This window comes from Coturnix japonica, chromosome 10, assembly GCF_001577835.2.
Source record: "Coturnix japonica isolate 7356 chromosome 10, Coturnix japonica 2.1, whole genome shotgun sequence".
In the NCBI taxonomy this organism is placed as follows: Eukaryota; Metazoa; Chordata; class Aves; order Galliformes; family Phasianidae; genus Coturnix; species Coturnix japonica.
Window position 1 is genome coordinate 6072937 of NC_029525.1, and position 17668 is coordinate 6090604.

The 17668-nt window shown below is 38.8% G+C and overlaps 1 protein-coding gene and 1 long non-coding RNA gene across 3 annotated transcripts in view; one reads left to right on the forward strand and one right to left on the reverse strand.

Moving 5' to 3' along the window:
* AQP9 (aquaporin 9) overlaps positions 1–15930 on the reverse strand; it is a 29884-nt gene extending 13954 nt beyond the window's left edge. The window contains exons 1-3 of one of the 2 annotated variants that reach the window (XM_032446799.1): positions 15576–15930; positions 15424–15482; positions 2726–2852 (exon numbers count right to left, since the gene is read on the reverse strand). In XM_032446799.1, coding sequence (XP_032302690.1) covers positions 2726–2792 — 67 coding nt within the window. In that variant the 5' untranslated portion in view covers positions 2793–2852; positions 15424–15482; positions 15576–15930. The remainder of the gene's footprint in view (positions 1–2725; positions 2853–15423; positions 15483–15575) is intronic. The other variant, XM_015872734.2, reaches the window with a different exon arrangement.
* On the forward strand, positions 1320–17533 carry LOC116653899. Its single transcript, XR_004308508.1, has 3 exons — positions 1320–1468; positions 3048–3187; positions 16041–17533. It is a non-coding gene; the product is annotated as an uncharacterized LOC116653899 (long non-coding RNA).
* Positions 17534–17668: the final 135 nt, after the last annotated feature.

The window sequence follows — 17668 nt, forward strand, 5'->3', positions numbered from 1 at the left end:
AGTAGCTGTGCCTGAACTCACATATACAAGAGACTTCAGCAACACTGGGAGTCTTGGTGAGAGTTTCTATTTCTGAAACGCATTTATTATTATAGCAGGTGCTAATCACTTCCCTCAGTATTTTTATCAACATGGAACAAAGGTGTTGCATGCCTTTGGAGAACATCATTTTTTCACAGATATGACATTGATACCTAAGAAATGCAGCTTTCTTGCCAAATAAATACAGGTGTATTCCACAGGAAAAATAAACTAAAAACCCGAGTAATGTGAAGTATTGTGGGTGTAGCAGGTTCAGTGCTTAACTTCAAGGCAAAGTTGTTTCAGCCCATACTGTTAGTAGAAAAAAAAGTCTTTCTCTTTAATAAAATAACTAAAAGAAGGTGACCTTTATCTGTCATGGGATAGTGATGGAGAAAGGGCCCCTATGTACAGTTACTGTGTTTGCTTGCACTTCAGGTCACTGGTCATTATCTTATGAAATCCAGGCACCTTTGATACATAAAGAACTGACAAACACAGATAACAAGCTGGATAAAACCTTCTTTGTATCATTTCCAAAACTCTGACCCAGTAGCATCAGTCTTGAATTAAATTCCTCCCTGTACTTCAGATCCTTCACTGTGGGGCAAATAGATGGGTGGCACCTTATTTAACAGCCCTTCATGTGAATTTTGATTAACTGTCTCGTCTTTTGTTCTTTACTCTGGCTGGAATGAATAATTTTCCTTTCTTTCACCACTTGATACTGTTCTCCACCTGTATATAAGACAGGGTGGCTACAGTGGGAAGGACAAGTCATATTCATGTTAGAAATGTCTGATCAACATTAAATTTGGGAAGGAAAAATCTAACTGAAGGCTCTTATGATGACAAAGGGGAGTTAAAAGATTCTTGGTTCCTGTCACCGGCACTTTGCTGAGTAAAAAAATGAGTAAATAAAGATCTGCTTTGGAGATGATTCCCCATTTATTCCAGTTAAAGTGATCACAATCCTGAGCCTGTCTAAAATGTTAAGTTTGTAAAAAATGGTGGAAAATTAACTATACATTTGGAATAATGAGGCAGAGAAGGAAGGGGGATTCATGTAGATAAAAGAACACAAATCCACCAGGTGTGTAGGCATTATATCTTACGTTCCTGTGCATCTAGAACTTCACTAAAAGTTGATGCAAAATACTTTAGCAGTACTTAAACATAAGGCTTCATGGCTGAACATCAGTTGAATTTGCTAATGAGAATATATGGGAACTGATGCTCTAAAATGTCGGATTGTCACAGCCTGTTGAAGTATCTGTTCTTGTTCTTTCATAGGGAAAATGCATTGCTTGCAGAATCCTTTGTCATGGGAAGAACCTCAGGAAGCACAATATGGCAACCTCTGCAACCATTCTGAACTGCTGGAATTGAACACTAATCTTCTGCTTAATAGAGATGAGCACCTCTTAGTGATGCAAATAAAGGAAAGGTTAGTGTCCTTGTAGGTTATTGTCATAGTACTGCGTTAGAAGATTTTACCTGCCTACATATAAATCAAGGGCTGCAGTTTATTGATAGGAATGTACAGCTGAATTAACTTTGCATGGTATCAATGCATCGTTCTTCATAAGTTTCAATGACGGTAACAAGGCTGCATGTTTTGCACTAGCTCAAGCACTTTCTAATTTGAACTTAGAAACCTCCTCAAAGATGCTGTCATTGTAAAAGAAACTGTAATTTTTGTGAAGACGTTACTGTAGCAATTTTGGCTGTAGCTTTTTATAATGATAAAGACATATCTGCCCTCTTCAAGATTGTAAAGGAATTCCTTCGTAAGAGCTGCAGTGCGAGGGATTCATTTGCTATAAGAGGATAATATAAACTCCACATATAACATGTAGTATTGCATACTGCAATGCACGAAACTGTGTATTATTACAACCCATCAGTTTCTGCATTACAGGGAGGATTAAAATGTAAAAGCATTTGTACTGGTGTCCCTGATACTAGTTAGGCCAGACTGAATGGTGGAGGTGCCTGTCACTAGAAAATGGGGCATGCACGGACACAGGTGATCAGCGCACCTACAGGGGAGAAAAAAATGATTCCCAACCAATTTATATTAGGTTAGGAATGTTCAAACAGAAACAAAGAGACAATGATGGTATACTGCCAGCCTATCACAGAGTGTATCTCACCTACTCATTTTGCTGTTTTTGCTCTCTGTAATCTGTTGTGTACATTGGTAGTTTGTTGTTTTTTTTATAAACAAAGTAAGTTTCTTTTAAAATCTGGGGCAGGGAAAAGCCTTGCTACTGCTTGTCGTAGGGCATGGAGAGATTAACTTCTTTCTCTAAAGTGAACCCTGCTGCTTATCCTTGTTAGTGGGTCCTTCCACCTTCCACCCAGCTGGCAGCCATCTTAGTTGGTATCTGCTGGGTTCTGTAATCATTTCCTGGTTATTTCCTTAAATATGGTACCTGTGCTGTCTGGGCTTTATTCTATTGACAAATTCAAAGCAGCACCAAGCAGATTTCTGGTTTGCATGCACCAGTTATCATAAAAGCCGCAGGTTTTCACATTGTGGTACAGGTAATTACTAGCAAAATTCTGCGGATTCTGCTGCAGTGCAGTGGTTGTTACCACTAGATACATCTTTGTTTATAGCACAAAATGCAAATAATTTAAGAAGGCAACCTTAAAATTGAAGTAATAAACACTGTATCAGAGGACAGAGGATACTTACCAGAAACCCCACCAGACACATACACTGCTATGGTGACTGCCATTGCAAATCCAACTGATATTGTCATGGGCCCACCATGGGCTCCTCGGCTGAGGACGGCCTGCCCCACACACCCACATCCAAGTGCCTGTATTTTAAAAGAGAAATGAGAAATCTTAGGCACGACTGTCAAACATTATTGGTTAGTTTGCCGATGTCCAGGTATAGACGAAAACATTGTCTAAATATTGGAATAAATACTAGAATTAGAGATTAGTGGCGTGTGAGTGTGTTGTTTTGCTACAACTAATATTTGCTCTTTATTTTCCTGTTTTGTGACCAGGAAGAATGGCTGCTAATAAGAGCCTCTCTCCAGAAAACGCATTTCAACTATAATGGTGTTATGCAACTCTGAATTTAGAGCCTACACAAGATTTCTCAGACTCTACAAGTTTCTGAATGGAAGAAGGAATTATTTCTGAGGTATGTTTCCAATTTTAGATTGTAGTTGTAAGCAGCTATGAAAAAGTTACTATAAAAGTCATGAATAATAGTTCAAAAATTTTTAATGTTTGATAATGTAACTCTGGAATGAGACAGCTCTCTGCAGTTTGGAGTTACTATTATACTGTCTTGATGTCAAATATTTCTCTGTCAAAATATGAACTTGCTAGACTTTAAAATGAACAGAAATTCAGGAGAAACTTGTAACAGGTAAGATGGCTGAGCCATTCAAGAATCATTTAGGTGTTTTACTGAGGGATGTGATTTAGTGTAGAAGTAGTGGTGGTAGGTTGGTGATTGGACTAGATAGAGGATCCTGGAAGTCTTTTCCAACCTTGGTGATTCTATAAGAATCAAGATATAGGACAATGAAACATGAAGAACTAATAGCTATTATGGACCAAGGCAAAGAAAAGACATGTTAGGGCAAATACCTATGAAATCAGGCAAAAATAATATTTGTAGCATTACAGACCTGAAACTAAGAGGTTACTTGTAGTACTGAGGTATAATTATTCACTTTACTGTGCTGTAAATGCTGCAGATACTAGTGCAGGACATGTTCTAGGGAAAAGGAGAGGAGCCATGGCTATGAAGCACAGATGAAAGTCTAGCTCTGGTGAAACTCATGCTGTTCTAGCATACATGGCAGTGAAAAAGCTTCAGGGTATTTCACTGGCTCTGCCTCTTGAACAATTAACTTAAGGGGGGGGTTACCTGAATAGTCCACACTGGAGCATTCTCAACAGATTTAAACTAACTTACATGTTACACCAGTTCTTTTCAGAATGAAGTTCAGCAAAACATTTAAATGTTTGCTTAAAATAATCTTTAATCAATCTTCTTTAAAGACTGCTCAGCTTCAAGCATGTATTTAAGTCCTATTGAAGTCAGTAGAAAAGATTTGCGAAAGTACAAAAGGCCTTTAATTTAAGATAAAGTAACTGGTTCATGTTTGTCAGAACTGAATTTGTCTCTTTGAAGAACCTCCCTTTTAGATACATGGCTATGTAATTTGCTGAATAATACCCAGCAGTCAACGGAAGATACCGCATAATATCTGTGGTCTGAAATCTTTTGTGCAAACTAATAACATTTCTGGGATGTGACTAGATTTATCTTAAGCAACCTTAATTACTTCAATGTTTAATTTGATATTTATATTTCTCCTTTTGTGGTGCATGGTAATCTGATTTTTTACTTGATATAAAAGTATTGCAGCTTAACCAGTGCAGTTGCTTAGTTAATCTTGCTTCACTTTAGTGTTTTGCCATTACTGCACCACACCCATGACTGTGTTGCAAGGGCATATATGAGCACCTAAAATTTAGTTCTTGGAGAAAAGTCTGGCTTAAGGTTGCAAGGCACTTCCATTTGGAAACTTGTAATAGGAAATAATGGAATGGGAAAAACCTCTCCTGACTGTACCAAAAAGATTTAGTGATTGAGGTTTAACAAGCAAGTCTGCTAAAATAGATGCAATTTAAACAGGAAAACTCATACTTTTGTTTCCATTATTTCCCTGGGGGTTTTAACTAATTCCAAAATGTGATAGAAAAAGCCCTCAGTAAAATTACTCTTAACCAGCTTTGCAATGCAGACAGAGTTTGTTATAAAAGTGCCCCAAGATTGTGTCATATACCCAGGTGCAGTTCGTGCCTTGAGGTTATAATCATGCAAGCAAACAAAGCACTGAATGGTGCCAAAGTATAACAGCTGTCAGGATATGTGAGGGTAGGGTGGTATTAGATAGTAGTTTATTGGACTGCATAATTGGAAGTTACAAGACATTCTAAGCTGCAGTGAACTGCTGTGCAGTGGATTACACGTGGCTACGTTATGCATTCTTTCATTTCTGTAAGTATTGTGTACTTCACAATTGAAATGTTAAATGCAAATGCATATACAGGCATAAAAACAAAATACGAAACATTTTTTAAAACGTCACAGGAAACAGTTCTACACATCATATATTTATATGTTGAACAGATGTGGAAATCAGAGATATGCTGGAATTTAGAAAGTTTAAGATTAGGGTACAAGGGGAGAGGAAGTAGAATTAGCATGCTCTAGCTTTCATTTTCTAGCTTCTCAATGGGAATATTCCACAAAAACATTCTCTCCTGCTGTAATGACTATGAAAAAAGAGGAGTAAGGAAGATGGATATAGAAAAGGATGAGGGGCAGTAACCATAGCTATGTGTATGAACTACAAATGTGAAGGGGGAAGGAAATAATGGGATGGCTGTTGTTTCCCTTCCCTGATTACAACTGAAGAGGATCGTGCAGAAACAGCTGTGTAGTCTTCTTGCGTAACAAATACTGCTCTGCACTTTATAGGGAAATATGCAACTGCACATGCTCTATTTTGTGCTAGAAAGTCTCAAAAAATGGAATCTACAAACAAGAAGGCATACAAGCCAGCCTGAACCCAGCTGCACCGGTTTCATGCTCAGTATATGTTGGTAAATGACTTCCTGCTCATGTATGATGAATGAGCACTATGGCAGGCACAGTCAGCATGTGCCCATTTGGGGATGAGAAAAGTGGGAAATGAACCTGCAGATCTGAACCAAGTCACAGCAATACTTTATCTGCTGTCATTACAAGGGGGAGAGAAAGAAAAAAAAGCATTCCTCCTGCAACTAGGCTGACATAACTGGAAACTATCACCTAATCATGTAATTACATGAGCAGCAATTTAATACCCTGTGAATCTCTGCTTGGCTGAGTTAAGACCAACTAGATCATCAGGTTACCAGTGAATAGTCTGAGTTTCTAGGCCAAGTTCAGCCATCAGTGCACCATACAAATCCATTGACTAAAGCGCATAGATTCAAAGGGAGTTTAATTTAGAGTAGGATACAGCCTCATATTTTTGTTTTACCTTGTCTATGTTGCCAGGTTTTCATCTTCCAAGTTGTCTATCTCCCAATCTTAAATTTATTGAAGTAGTTTCAGTTGTGATTTTTTATTATCACAAAGCAGTGAGATAACTGTCGTAAAAAACATGTCTGGGTGTGAAATAGCTGTCTGCGTGCTCTCTGCCAAAGAAAGTTGCTTCATGGACATTAGATCTTTGTCTTGGGTAAGAATGCTAATGTTAGGAAAGGAAAACAACTGTCCTCTTGTGAATATAATGTCCTGTTATTCTCTGGCAGCTTGGAGAACTTTATCCCGCTCAGCAGAGTGAAGATCACTATGCCTCCATCTGTGCTATTTGCAGGATTTTTGCAAATGTGTATAATTTTTCAGTGTAAATCTTGTTTCCTGCCATATACGTATCTAGAATTTTAGGGAATTAAATTTTCTACATTGTTTGTAAAGCCTTAAACATCTTAAAGCACAATGCTTGTATTAAAAAGATCCCTTCTTATTTAACAGATCTAGTGGTAGTGTGTATTCATAGCCAGATACTCTTACTGTATCAGTATAGAGGCAGCCAAGACTCCTGCTTTTTATCACTGTGGAGAACAATGATGTGTGTGTTATATCTTGTACTTCACCAGCTGCCAAGCTGGGGGGAGTTACACTCCTTCAGTGGGATACCACAGATGTCTGTGCAGGCAGAGCGTGGCCTCGGTGGCACCACAGCTGATGATGCTCTACTAGAATACAAGAATTCAGTGTGATACAGGGAATCTAGAGTCAGTATTTAATTTTTTTTAAATCATATTTTAATTATAAATGATGCACTTTCAGCAGAGAAATATTAGGAAAAGAAAAATCAGACTTTCTGTTTTGTTGAGTTTTCAAGAAAGAGTCGCACTTAAACAGCTACAGCTGATTATGAAGAATCTCTGAGGATCCTTCCACCATTTCACAGTGTTCTGTAAGGATGCCTTTGTTCAGGGAAGGCAGCAATCCTGCCCTTTCCCACGCCACACTCCCACCTATGTTCTCCCACTGTTCCCCAGTCAGGCATTTCCTGCTAGTCAGCAGCTTGGCTGCTCCCCTTTTCCAGCCTAGATAAGCATGGCGTCAGTCTGGATCCTGCCACATGTAACAGTGCTGCAAAGGGAACAGGCACTCAGGTGCCATGCAGTGTGTTGGGCTAGAGCTGCGTGCTTGCTGTGAGCATCCTTCTGCTATCCCGAAGTTACCTGTTCTGAGTGATATTGTGGGGACGCTTGAGGACATGAAAGCAAGCCCTGGTGTTTCATCTCTACAGGAAACCTGTCTGGTTTCTCTATGCAGCCAGACAGCGCTGCATGCCTAGGCCCTAGGCAGGGACATGGGAGGGGGCTTAGAGGAGTGGTCCTTTGCAACAGGTAGTGATCTCTCTGCCCATAAGAATATGAAAGGATTGATTGTGGTTTTCTGTAGCCTTATGCAGCTTTTTCCCCCAGGATCTGTTAATATTTTTGTACCCACTTTGGATGTTGCATATGAAACTAGCAAATTTCAGCTATTAGTATGATTACTAAAGCGATGGTGTCCTCCTAAAGGTCTCTAACTTGGAGCGTATTCTAGAACATACATTCATTTCCAGTCTCTTTCTTCACAAATCAATTCCACTTAAGAATTTATCTGTTTGCATTTCATAATGTGATTTATAATGGAATAGAAAATCTTTATGTACAGAATCACGTTTTCTCTGTGCATTATACAGGGCCTTGATTCGTAATGGGCTCCCAAGCATTCTTTCAGTAGGGATGATTATGCCAACAGTAACAAATGCAGAGACATGGTAGATCTACTAAAATTCAGGGCAGGAGCTCTGCAGGAATCCAGGTCAGTGGAAGCTCCCATTCTTCCAGGGAAGGGCGATCTTCACCTAATTTCTTGTGTAATATTTGTCACCATTGGTTAAATTGGATAGTACTTAAAGCATTTAAGGTGAGAAAATACAGCTTACTAGCCAAGTAATTTTAAAATACCTTGAAAGTGCATGGCTCTTATTTTATCAATAATTACGTATTTTGGTGGGAACAGAAAGATTTCTGTAGATCAATTTGGAGTGATAAAAAAACTGTTCTCCTAACACTCTCCTGAGACACAACCAATATCCTCCCGGGTTCAAATTTTCCCTTTACTTTTTGAGACTTACTATCTAATTAAATAAAGGTTTGTAAAAAAATCTTACCATTTAGTTAATTAACTAGTACAGACATAAGCTTTAAAATGATTGCCATTTTGAAACTTTTTTTTTTTTTTAATGATAGAAAACATTACCACATGGAGACATGGATGTAAATTTAATAAGGCGTTGGATGATTTGTGTACATAAAGCTTTTAAAACAAAGATTTGGTTTAAATTGCTCTTAGGGAAAAATACTGTGAAAATAATGCACAGACTACGCTGTGTTGTATAAACTGGTGCTTTTAAATTTTTATTACTGCTTTTTCATATGCAATAAGAGACAAATAAAAGCTTAAAATCTCTTAGATTGCAGAGGTCTGCATTCCCTCATATTTTACTATGATTAATATTGCACTCTTCATTCTGAAATGCTGCCATGCTTTTCTTTCTTAAATTATACAGGGTCACTGGCTTGAGTCAATTTCTTCAGAGAGGATTGCTTTTATTTTCTTACTAAGTTTTAGAAATTCAAGAGAGACAGGAAATGAAATATTTGATATTTAGATACACACTTCCAGGAGTGACATGTTGCTCCTTACAAAGGGGCCAGGAAAAAAGTTTGGGCAAGGGAAGTAGTAGCTTCTTAAGACAGAGTACATTTGGGTGCTGCTGCCCTCCCAGATTACTCTTCTGTTCTTGAGCTGAGATGGTGTTATTCTGCTTTTCTTCCTAAGCCAGCTCTCACAACTAAAATTTCTCCAAATTGAGACTAAATATGTTTAGTCTCTGTAATGGTTCTTGGTGAACAGCTGAAGCATACCTTGAGAAAGGAATTGTTCAATCAGCTCTTAGGTATGTAAGGGTACATATAGCATTCATTTGATTCTTTCTGTTGGGTACAGAAATGGAGTAGCTGGAGCTTTGCTGTGCTTTCGTGTTGTAGGGGCATGTTTGCAAGTAATGAGGGATCTGGTATGTTTTCTTTCTAAGCTCTTTTCTATTGAGGAAGACAAACTATATCTGGGGCTGATCAGGAAACTTTCTAGGATGGATTAGGAGGTGCTGAGTCAAGTTCTGCCTTTAAACCAAATTATGGACTGGAGAGTTTACTAGAATGCATTTTTAGCCAGTGTGGTTCATTGATCTGAAGCGTTGAGATCACAGATGTATAAACACACTTAATGGTGTGAACAGCATTTTTTGTCCCTTCTGTTATTCATCTCTTTATGACTGTTATTACTTTAATTACTTTTATTTTAATTTAGCCAAGGCTCTGGAAAAACCACCTGTAAATTTGTGTCAGTAAAACCTAAACCTGTGTTTTGCACTCTCAATTGAATCTTTGAAGGAATGCAAGTGAGACTAATGGAGGGTGCCAGCTTCAGGTCAATAGGTGCACACTGTGCACAATTTCTGGGACAAAATGCGTGTTTGGAAAAAGGTCTTCCAAAATTAAGCTTCCTGTAGAACCTCTTGGTTGAACACAGGCTGAATTCTGTGTTGGAGCTGAGGTAGCAAAGATGAAGATAATTCTCATCTAAAACTTTCATGTAGTGCAGAACATCTGAGTCATGCACTGGAAAAACAGCCACAATTATTGCACTTCAGTTTGTAGTGAAAACAAAACATTTCCTGTGACTTTTTAGACTTGTTTGCTGAAATGAATGTTTCAGGGCAAAAGGGCAGTTGGGTAACATTACTTTCAGATCCTTCACACTTCTATTTAGCCAAATTAACAAATGACTTCAGGGAGATTTTCCTCCTACTTAAAAGTTATTTGATAATAAGGTTATAGAAATCCTAGCACTGTACTTTACAAGTGTTTACATTGAGACAAGCTGAGGATCTTTGTTACCACTTAGACTTATATTTGCAATACTGATTTAACACAGTTGCAAATGAGTGGAAGAGTTTGTATGTAAAATTTAATTTCTTCAAAATAAATGCAACTGGTGCATTTACAGAAACAGAAAGGACTCCTGAGTTTGAGATGACTCAGAAAGGAAGCATCTTATTCTGGTAAAGAGAGCAGTTTGGTCTGGAAATGCGGGATTAAACTCTGTGACATTAGACTCATGAATGACTTCTGTAGTGTTAATGCTGCTGGAGAGCCTGATGTATGGAAATATGTAAGAGCCAGATTTCAGAGTACAACCATGGCTATCATCTTTTATGTAATATATAAAATATATAAATAATATATGTAAAATGCATGCAAATGGGTTGAGTGGCATATTACAATAGCAATTATGAATGTTTTAATAACCTATTTTGTCTACCTTTGTTAGACAGATTAGGTTCTTTGCCTAACAGTTGATTGTACAAAATCATGTACTCTTGGAAAGCCCATGCTAATCTCCAAGTAGCTGTCAGAGATTACTGCTGAGTTGTTTTACACCTAAAACAAAGCTTGCTGTAAGCAATTTCATTCTATGTGCAGAAATAGTCTTTGTTTCATCCAAAAAAAGACCTACACCAAAACCAAACAAAGAATATAACTTTGTGTAAAATTTATAAGTAGAAATTTTGTATAAAATGCTAATATAAGGACTAGGCAATGAAAAGTACATAGCTACGTCCGCTTTCATGTAATAGCATATAATGAGTATTTCAATGCACGTTTGGAGGAATGGATATATATTACTGTACAGTGCTGTAATTAATGTGTTCTGGAATCTGGGTCCACAAAGAAAGATGTGGAACAGTTGCTTAACTTTTAATCCTCTGGACGAGGCAAATCTATGAAATGTCATACTTAGAGATTTTTTTAGGCAAGACTGAACTCCCCATCAAAGCAGAAATGATAACTTACATAATGAAGTGGTTAGAATATGAAAACAAGACAAACAAGATTTCGATGAGCAAAAGATAAATAGCCTTTCTTCTCATTAGTTGGGCTGCTTGCTGTGAGGGTGTCGTGCACTCAGTTCACACACATGCTGATGCACTGCAGCCTCTGTGCACACAGACGTTGGCTTCAGTGGGAGTTTTGCAAAAGGCCCTGCCTCCACCTGGAGAATGGGCTTTGGGATGAGAAAGGAAACCTCCTCACCGCTAGTGACGTTTTGTGTACCTGTTTACTTTGGGTGAGACCGTGCACACTGAAAAGTGTGAGAACGCTGGTTCTGTTTTCCACTGAGCATTGCAGTAACAACTCTGGTTGATGCCTTAATTTGATCACACAGTCATATCCACTTAATTGACTATTAGAGAAGCAATAGATGGGATAGGTCTGCACGTATGCTGCTTACTTGTCTTTGCATGCTAAATGGAAGCCTGTGTTTTGTTTCAGCAGGGATGTGTGCACTGCTCAGGAGATACAGGTCCAGAGCAGCTCCATCCTGCAAAACTGTGTTTTGTAAGTTGTTCTTCAGAGTGAAAATGAAATACAAACTAGATTAGGTCAGCAGTAGCTCATAAAAGAAGCCACACAGCCCATTTGGCTTCTCTTTTTGGAAGTGTCGCTATTCAGGTATAATCAATGGCATAAGCCAGAATAAATCCCATTTTGTTTGAGAGCAATGCAGCCAAGTCCCAAGGGGAAAATATGGACAAAACATGATTAAAAGCAGAGGGGCAGTTGGATAGGTGAATTTCAGGCAGACTCACTGAAAAGTTGCATAAAACATCTATCTGATCCAGTGTGGCTTCTTAACTTTTGTGCTGATTGATGTCCAGCTGTGCTCTACCACCGTAACCTACGGGAGCCCCAAGAGGAAATGTACTGAACCGGGAGATGTACTGGAAAATGAAAACCTCCCCAGATAGCTTTTTTTCAAGAGAGGCCTCAGAAGCAGCTCCAGCCTAAAGAAGGCTGATGCTTTGTCAGAGGCTGGAACATATGTGTATGCTCTGGCTTCCTAGCACACTACAGCATGAAAGGGCTGGTGTTCTTTCACCTTAGGGGTCTATTGCACAGGGGTGGGATGAAGGGGCTGGTCCCAGTGCTTAATTCCAAACACACCGTATAAAAGCACCATTACTCAGTATGCATTTCATAGAAAGCAAGTGTCTTCCTTTTCAAATATTTGTTGAAAACTTTATAGGTGGATTGTGTAGTTTTGTGAATATTGATTTCAACTCAAATTACAATGAAACTTTGCAGTTTGGGCATTTACCACATGACATACCAAGACATGCCAGGCATGGGCAGGAGCTTACTAATAATATGTAATAATAGGTAAACCCCCAGCCTAATGCACATTCCTCTTTGCCTGTGCTGCAAGTGTAACTTAGTTGTATTAATACTGCACCACTGTAAGTGGTGTTTTTTGTTTTTTGCTTATTTTCTAATAGCAACCACATATGAGGCTAAGCACACTTTCTCAGCTTGCTGGACTATCTTAAAGTGAATATGTTATAGTTCAAGACAGTAACTAATAGCTTAGTGTAACCAAAACCACATGCAATTTGCATTTGGTTATGGAGTGAAAAATATAAGTTTTTTGCTGCCTTAATTCTTGTCTGAGAATGTAACTGGAGAAGCTGTGTTGCACCTTGGGGAATAATTCACAGCCTGATACTGAAAGAAATACTGTTCCCCCGGAAGAATAGGTCGAAGAGTAAAGTAGCCTAATCACCAATGAGATTATCCAGCTAGGCAATAACTGCAGCTGCTTGGGTACTCCTATAAAGAAAGGAACTTCCAGATTCCTGCAGTTCAGTTTGTTCACTGAACCCTCAGAAAGCCTGAAATCAGGTGCTTTGGTAAGGAGGAAGGGGCTGGCAGCAGCTATGCTATATTACCAAGATGTGCCATGCAGAAGAAGCAAATCAATTTGGAAGACCAGACTATGAATACAGGGGATTGCTTAGGAGCATCTCTGGTCTGATGCAGTGGCCTGAGCATCCATTAACAGCCAGCACATTTTTTGTGCTTCTGGAGTTCCCCTTTTACCTCAGTTTCATCTGAAAAGAATTCACTTTCCAAACTCTTGAGCCTATCTGCAAGGCAAGCCACAGCATATTAAGCAGAGATGACCAGGAGATGTTATCCAAATGGTTTAGGCATGGACTTTTTCAAGGCTTGTCTCAAATCTGTTCAGTTCTGCAGGTGGAGCCCTTCCTGCCTCCAGGGGAGGGCTTGGTTTTTGCCTGATGAGTGATTTCACCTGCAAGATGTCCTACAATTAATCCTACAGATTTTATGTTATATGGTTTGGAAAATAATATTGTAAGGCTGGAGAGTTACCCAAGATGGCAACTTAAGCTCCTAATAGTACGTGATCTGTGATGTTCTCCAGAAGAAAGAGAAATAGGTAGTCTGATGGATAGAATTTCAACCAGCTGACTTCCAGAGATGCTGGGCTGATCGTAGGTTTAGGTACCATCAGTTAACACTTCTAGACAGAACCTATGGGTAATGGAAGAGCTCCTTCCTGCCCTGCACCCTGGTGCAGGTGCTCCCCACTGGCTTTAAGACGCAGGGCAGAGGCACAGAATGCCTTTCAGGGAAGACCCCAGCCAACTGTGCTGTATGGCATGAGCAGTCATTGTGTTTTCACTTTGAAACAGGATTAAAACAAAGTAATAGCATAAGGAAAGAAAGCTATTGCTTGTTTTGCATACATGTTAACTGTTTCTCAGGGATTTCTGCCTCCTGACTTAACAGGGTCCCCCTTTCGTTAGCTCTAGTTTAAGTTAAAAAGTTTAATATTTGTCTGCTCTTAAAGTTGCTTACTAGCTGACAGAGTCTAATAGCAATAAATAGCAGCAGAAAAGTCCATTTCTTCCCAATAAACTTTGTACTTCTGCTAACTAGCACAGTCTAAAAATAAATCAGGGTATCTGAGCACTTGGAAAGCTGTTGTTAAATCCGTGTGAGGCTCCTTTCTTCTTTAGGCTAAGGTTAAAAGTAGAAGGACTAAAACAGAACTGAAAAATTCACCAAGATTATCAACAACATTTTTGAAGAATCACTTTCTACTGTATTCATATGGTGAATATCATACAAAATGGACTCTGGGTTTCCATTTCCTTCTAGTCTTCTGCAGCAGGACATTAAGTAATAGCATTTGCGATTTAATCTGCACTTTAATGCATTTTCCTCACTTGCTTAATTGTATTAATGGACAGAGGAGGGTGATCTTGTGGCGAGGACAGAGGACTGGAAGTCAGGTGATCTAGGTTATATTCAGAGTTCTGCAACAGGCTTCCTGTGCAGTCTGCTCTAATCAGGTTTGCTAATATATAAAATGAAGATAATGACATTTTCCTTCCTTACCAGGGTGTTGTGACACTTAATTCATTAATGTTTGTAAAGTGCTTTGTGCTCCTTGCTTCTAAATGTGCTCCTTGCTCTAATGTCTTATGGAGGGTATTAAATTTGAGAATAATGTTACTTTAGTGCCTGTGCTCCTCAATTGGCTGAAGTGTACTAAAGACCATTATTTTCATGTATTTTATGAGCTACTGGAATTTGGTTAGATGGCTTACTTGAAATGTAGCTAATACAGTTCCAGTTATAAGACATACTATGTCAGTCCTGTGTCTTATTTTTAACTTTTTGTCTCTTCACTATGATGAAATATTTAGCAATAAACAGGACTGTCAGAGTAAAGGGAGGGAGAAAGCGTTTGGCATAAGTATTCTATTTGCTTGACTTCCAGCTCTGCTGCTGAGACTGCTCTCTACCCTGGTAAATCAACACACAGCTCTGTGTCCCAGTATGAAATGCACAAAAACTTGAGCAAGTAATGAAGTTTGAAAAAAAAGAGGGATGTGAAAATGTGGAGCTTTGCTATTTGCGTAATACTCGTAACAGCCTACATAACCAGGCAAATGTATCATTTATGCAATACAGTTAAAAACAAAACAAGAAATAGTTAATTTACAAAATCTCTAAAGATTCGGCAGCACAACTCGATAAGCTCAGTACAAGTCACATGGATCAACCTCTGTGTAGCACAGGGAAATAACAGCTAAAATTATCTTCTAAACGTGCTGTCTGGTAGGGTTGCTAAAGCAAATGGAAATTGTACATAGAAATGAAAGTATAATGAAATGCTGAGTTACAAAAATGCAGGAGAGCTGCTAACATTCACTGCGTGTCTGAACTTTTTACGTGGTTGTTCGCTCAAATTCTGCCGCTGTAAAAATCAAATGTTTATCAGACAGTTGTAATACATAAAACTATAAGTGTCTAAAAGCCAGTGATAATTACATCGGGTGAAGAAAGGAGTTACAAACTTACCACAAACAGCAGCAATTCATTCAAAGCTGTGCAGTGTTTGTCAGGCAGTAACCACGCTGCTGGTGTAGTACAAGAAGAAAGCATACATGTCCCCTTACAAGCACTGTCCAACATTAAATTAGTAGGAAGGAAGGAAAGCAGCTGACACTTACTATCAGTATAAAAGTTCCCAGGAATTCTGAAAGGGCTTCTTTAACCAAGCTGTTCTTCAAGGCAAATTTCTCCTTTAAACTCCTTTTGTTTTTCCGGCTCATTCTGGCTTCTTCTATTGCTCTGGTGCCCTGGCTACAAATACACACAAAATTTGCTCTGTAATCGTCCCTGCTTCAGCTGAACTTTGACACTTTTACTTATACATTGAAATATGAGATTTCATCCTGTACAGCCAGTGAAATCATCTGACTGCAGGCATTGACAGAACCAACACAACATGCCCTAACAATTCATCATGAGTTTTCCATCCTGTGCCCTCTCTGAGCATGTTTCTATTTATACTGGCGAGATAATACCAGGAGGTTTAAAAGCAGAACTTGTCTTTTTTCTTACAGAATGGATTAATCATTACCTTTCTAGCCATGTTACTTCTGCTTTTTTTCTTTTTTCTTTTTTTTTTCTAGTGAAAATGGATAAAAAGTTGCTCCTGTTGCCCCGATTGAAAGACAAAGAGAGAAACCACAAAGTAAGAACCAAAATATGGAGGGAAGTTTCGCTCTGACCTAGTTTGGGATTTAAGCCATACTACTATTGGCTGTCTGAAACTTTTTAAGGGGAAGCTGTAAAGGAAAATAAATGCTTGTGAGGACGCTACACTCTACTCAGTAAACAACAGCTTCTAGCTCGTAGTTCTGAGGGATTTCAGTGGCTAATGAGCAGTCTTACCTTGGTTGTATGTTGAATTTGTATGGTCACACACGATACTCCTTTTGGACTAAATGCTCTGCTGTCTGGTGACATGCCCTGTTTACAAAAGAGTGACAAGGCAGAATAAATTAGGAACACTTAATGAAATCTGCTTTGGTCCAGTGGCTCTCTATAATGCAGAATAGGCAAATGAGGCACTGAGAATGACTCTATGTTCCCAATCTATTTGGCTTAAAAGTGCTTAGGTGCTATAATATGAAGCATTATCACATTATTGTCCATTATCTGAAGAGCTGGAGTTGCTAAATATTTCAGAGACCTGGGCTTCCTAGAAAAAAATATTACACTCTTAACCTCGTAAGCATCTTAGATGATTTTATCAAATGTGGTGTTGACTTGACTGGCTTCTGGTTGATTTACAAATATTTTCTGTCATTTGATGTCACGCTAAGAGCTTATCCCAGTTAAGTTATTTTAGCATCTGCTGTAGATGTTCATTTCCTTAGTTTGTATCAGTCCTTTTTTCACCTCGGTGGCTAATATGCTTAAATGTATCAGTACTATTGTCTGCTGTGAACAGAACAAAGACTGATAAAACTGGACAAATGGGCCATTTCTACAATTCCTCTGGTGCTCTTCTTTCCCTCAAGGCTGGACCTGATGCATGTTCATCCCTTAACTACCCACTTTATACCCACAAAACAATTTGAATCCCTAAGCATTTTTTGCATGCCCTCTTACTTTCTCTGCATCTGCATTCAAATACCATTTCACCATTAGCAGATTCAGAAAATGCTGACCAGTGGAAAGCCACATAGGTGACAAGTTGTGAGATGCCTGCATTTGTCCTGGTGCTCTATGAGCCAGGCAAGCACCTGTGTGGTAGCAGACAGGCATATGGGTGCAGAGGTTTAGCCTACAGAGCAGGTCTGCACTTGCACAGAGGCAGCTCGTGTTGCCTCTGGAAAGCCTCTGAAAACAGCTTATGTACTGCAATTTGAGCATCTTTGCACTGTGTCACTGCAAAGCAAAAATATTATTCAGAGCCTTAATTATTACAGCATCTTAAAGTATATGTTCATGATGACTTTCAGAATTATGGGTACAGCTGAGCTGAGGGAGGGTCTTGAGGAGGCCATTCATTACTGGAGGAATGAGATAATCCACTTCCTCACTTCCAGGAAAATGGAAAATAAATACATCCATGAAAGCAATTTTTAGTTGCTTGTCCGCAAGAGTTCCTTCTCCTGTGCAGATGCAAGTCTCCCTCTCAAAGCAGCACAAAGCTACTTCTTAGTTTAGTCTTGTAACAGGTGTGAATGTATTAACTCTATTATTTCATCTCATTATACCAAAATAACACATCAATGACAGACGCAGAAAC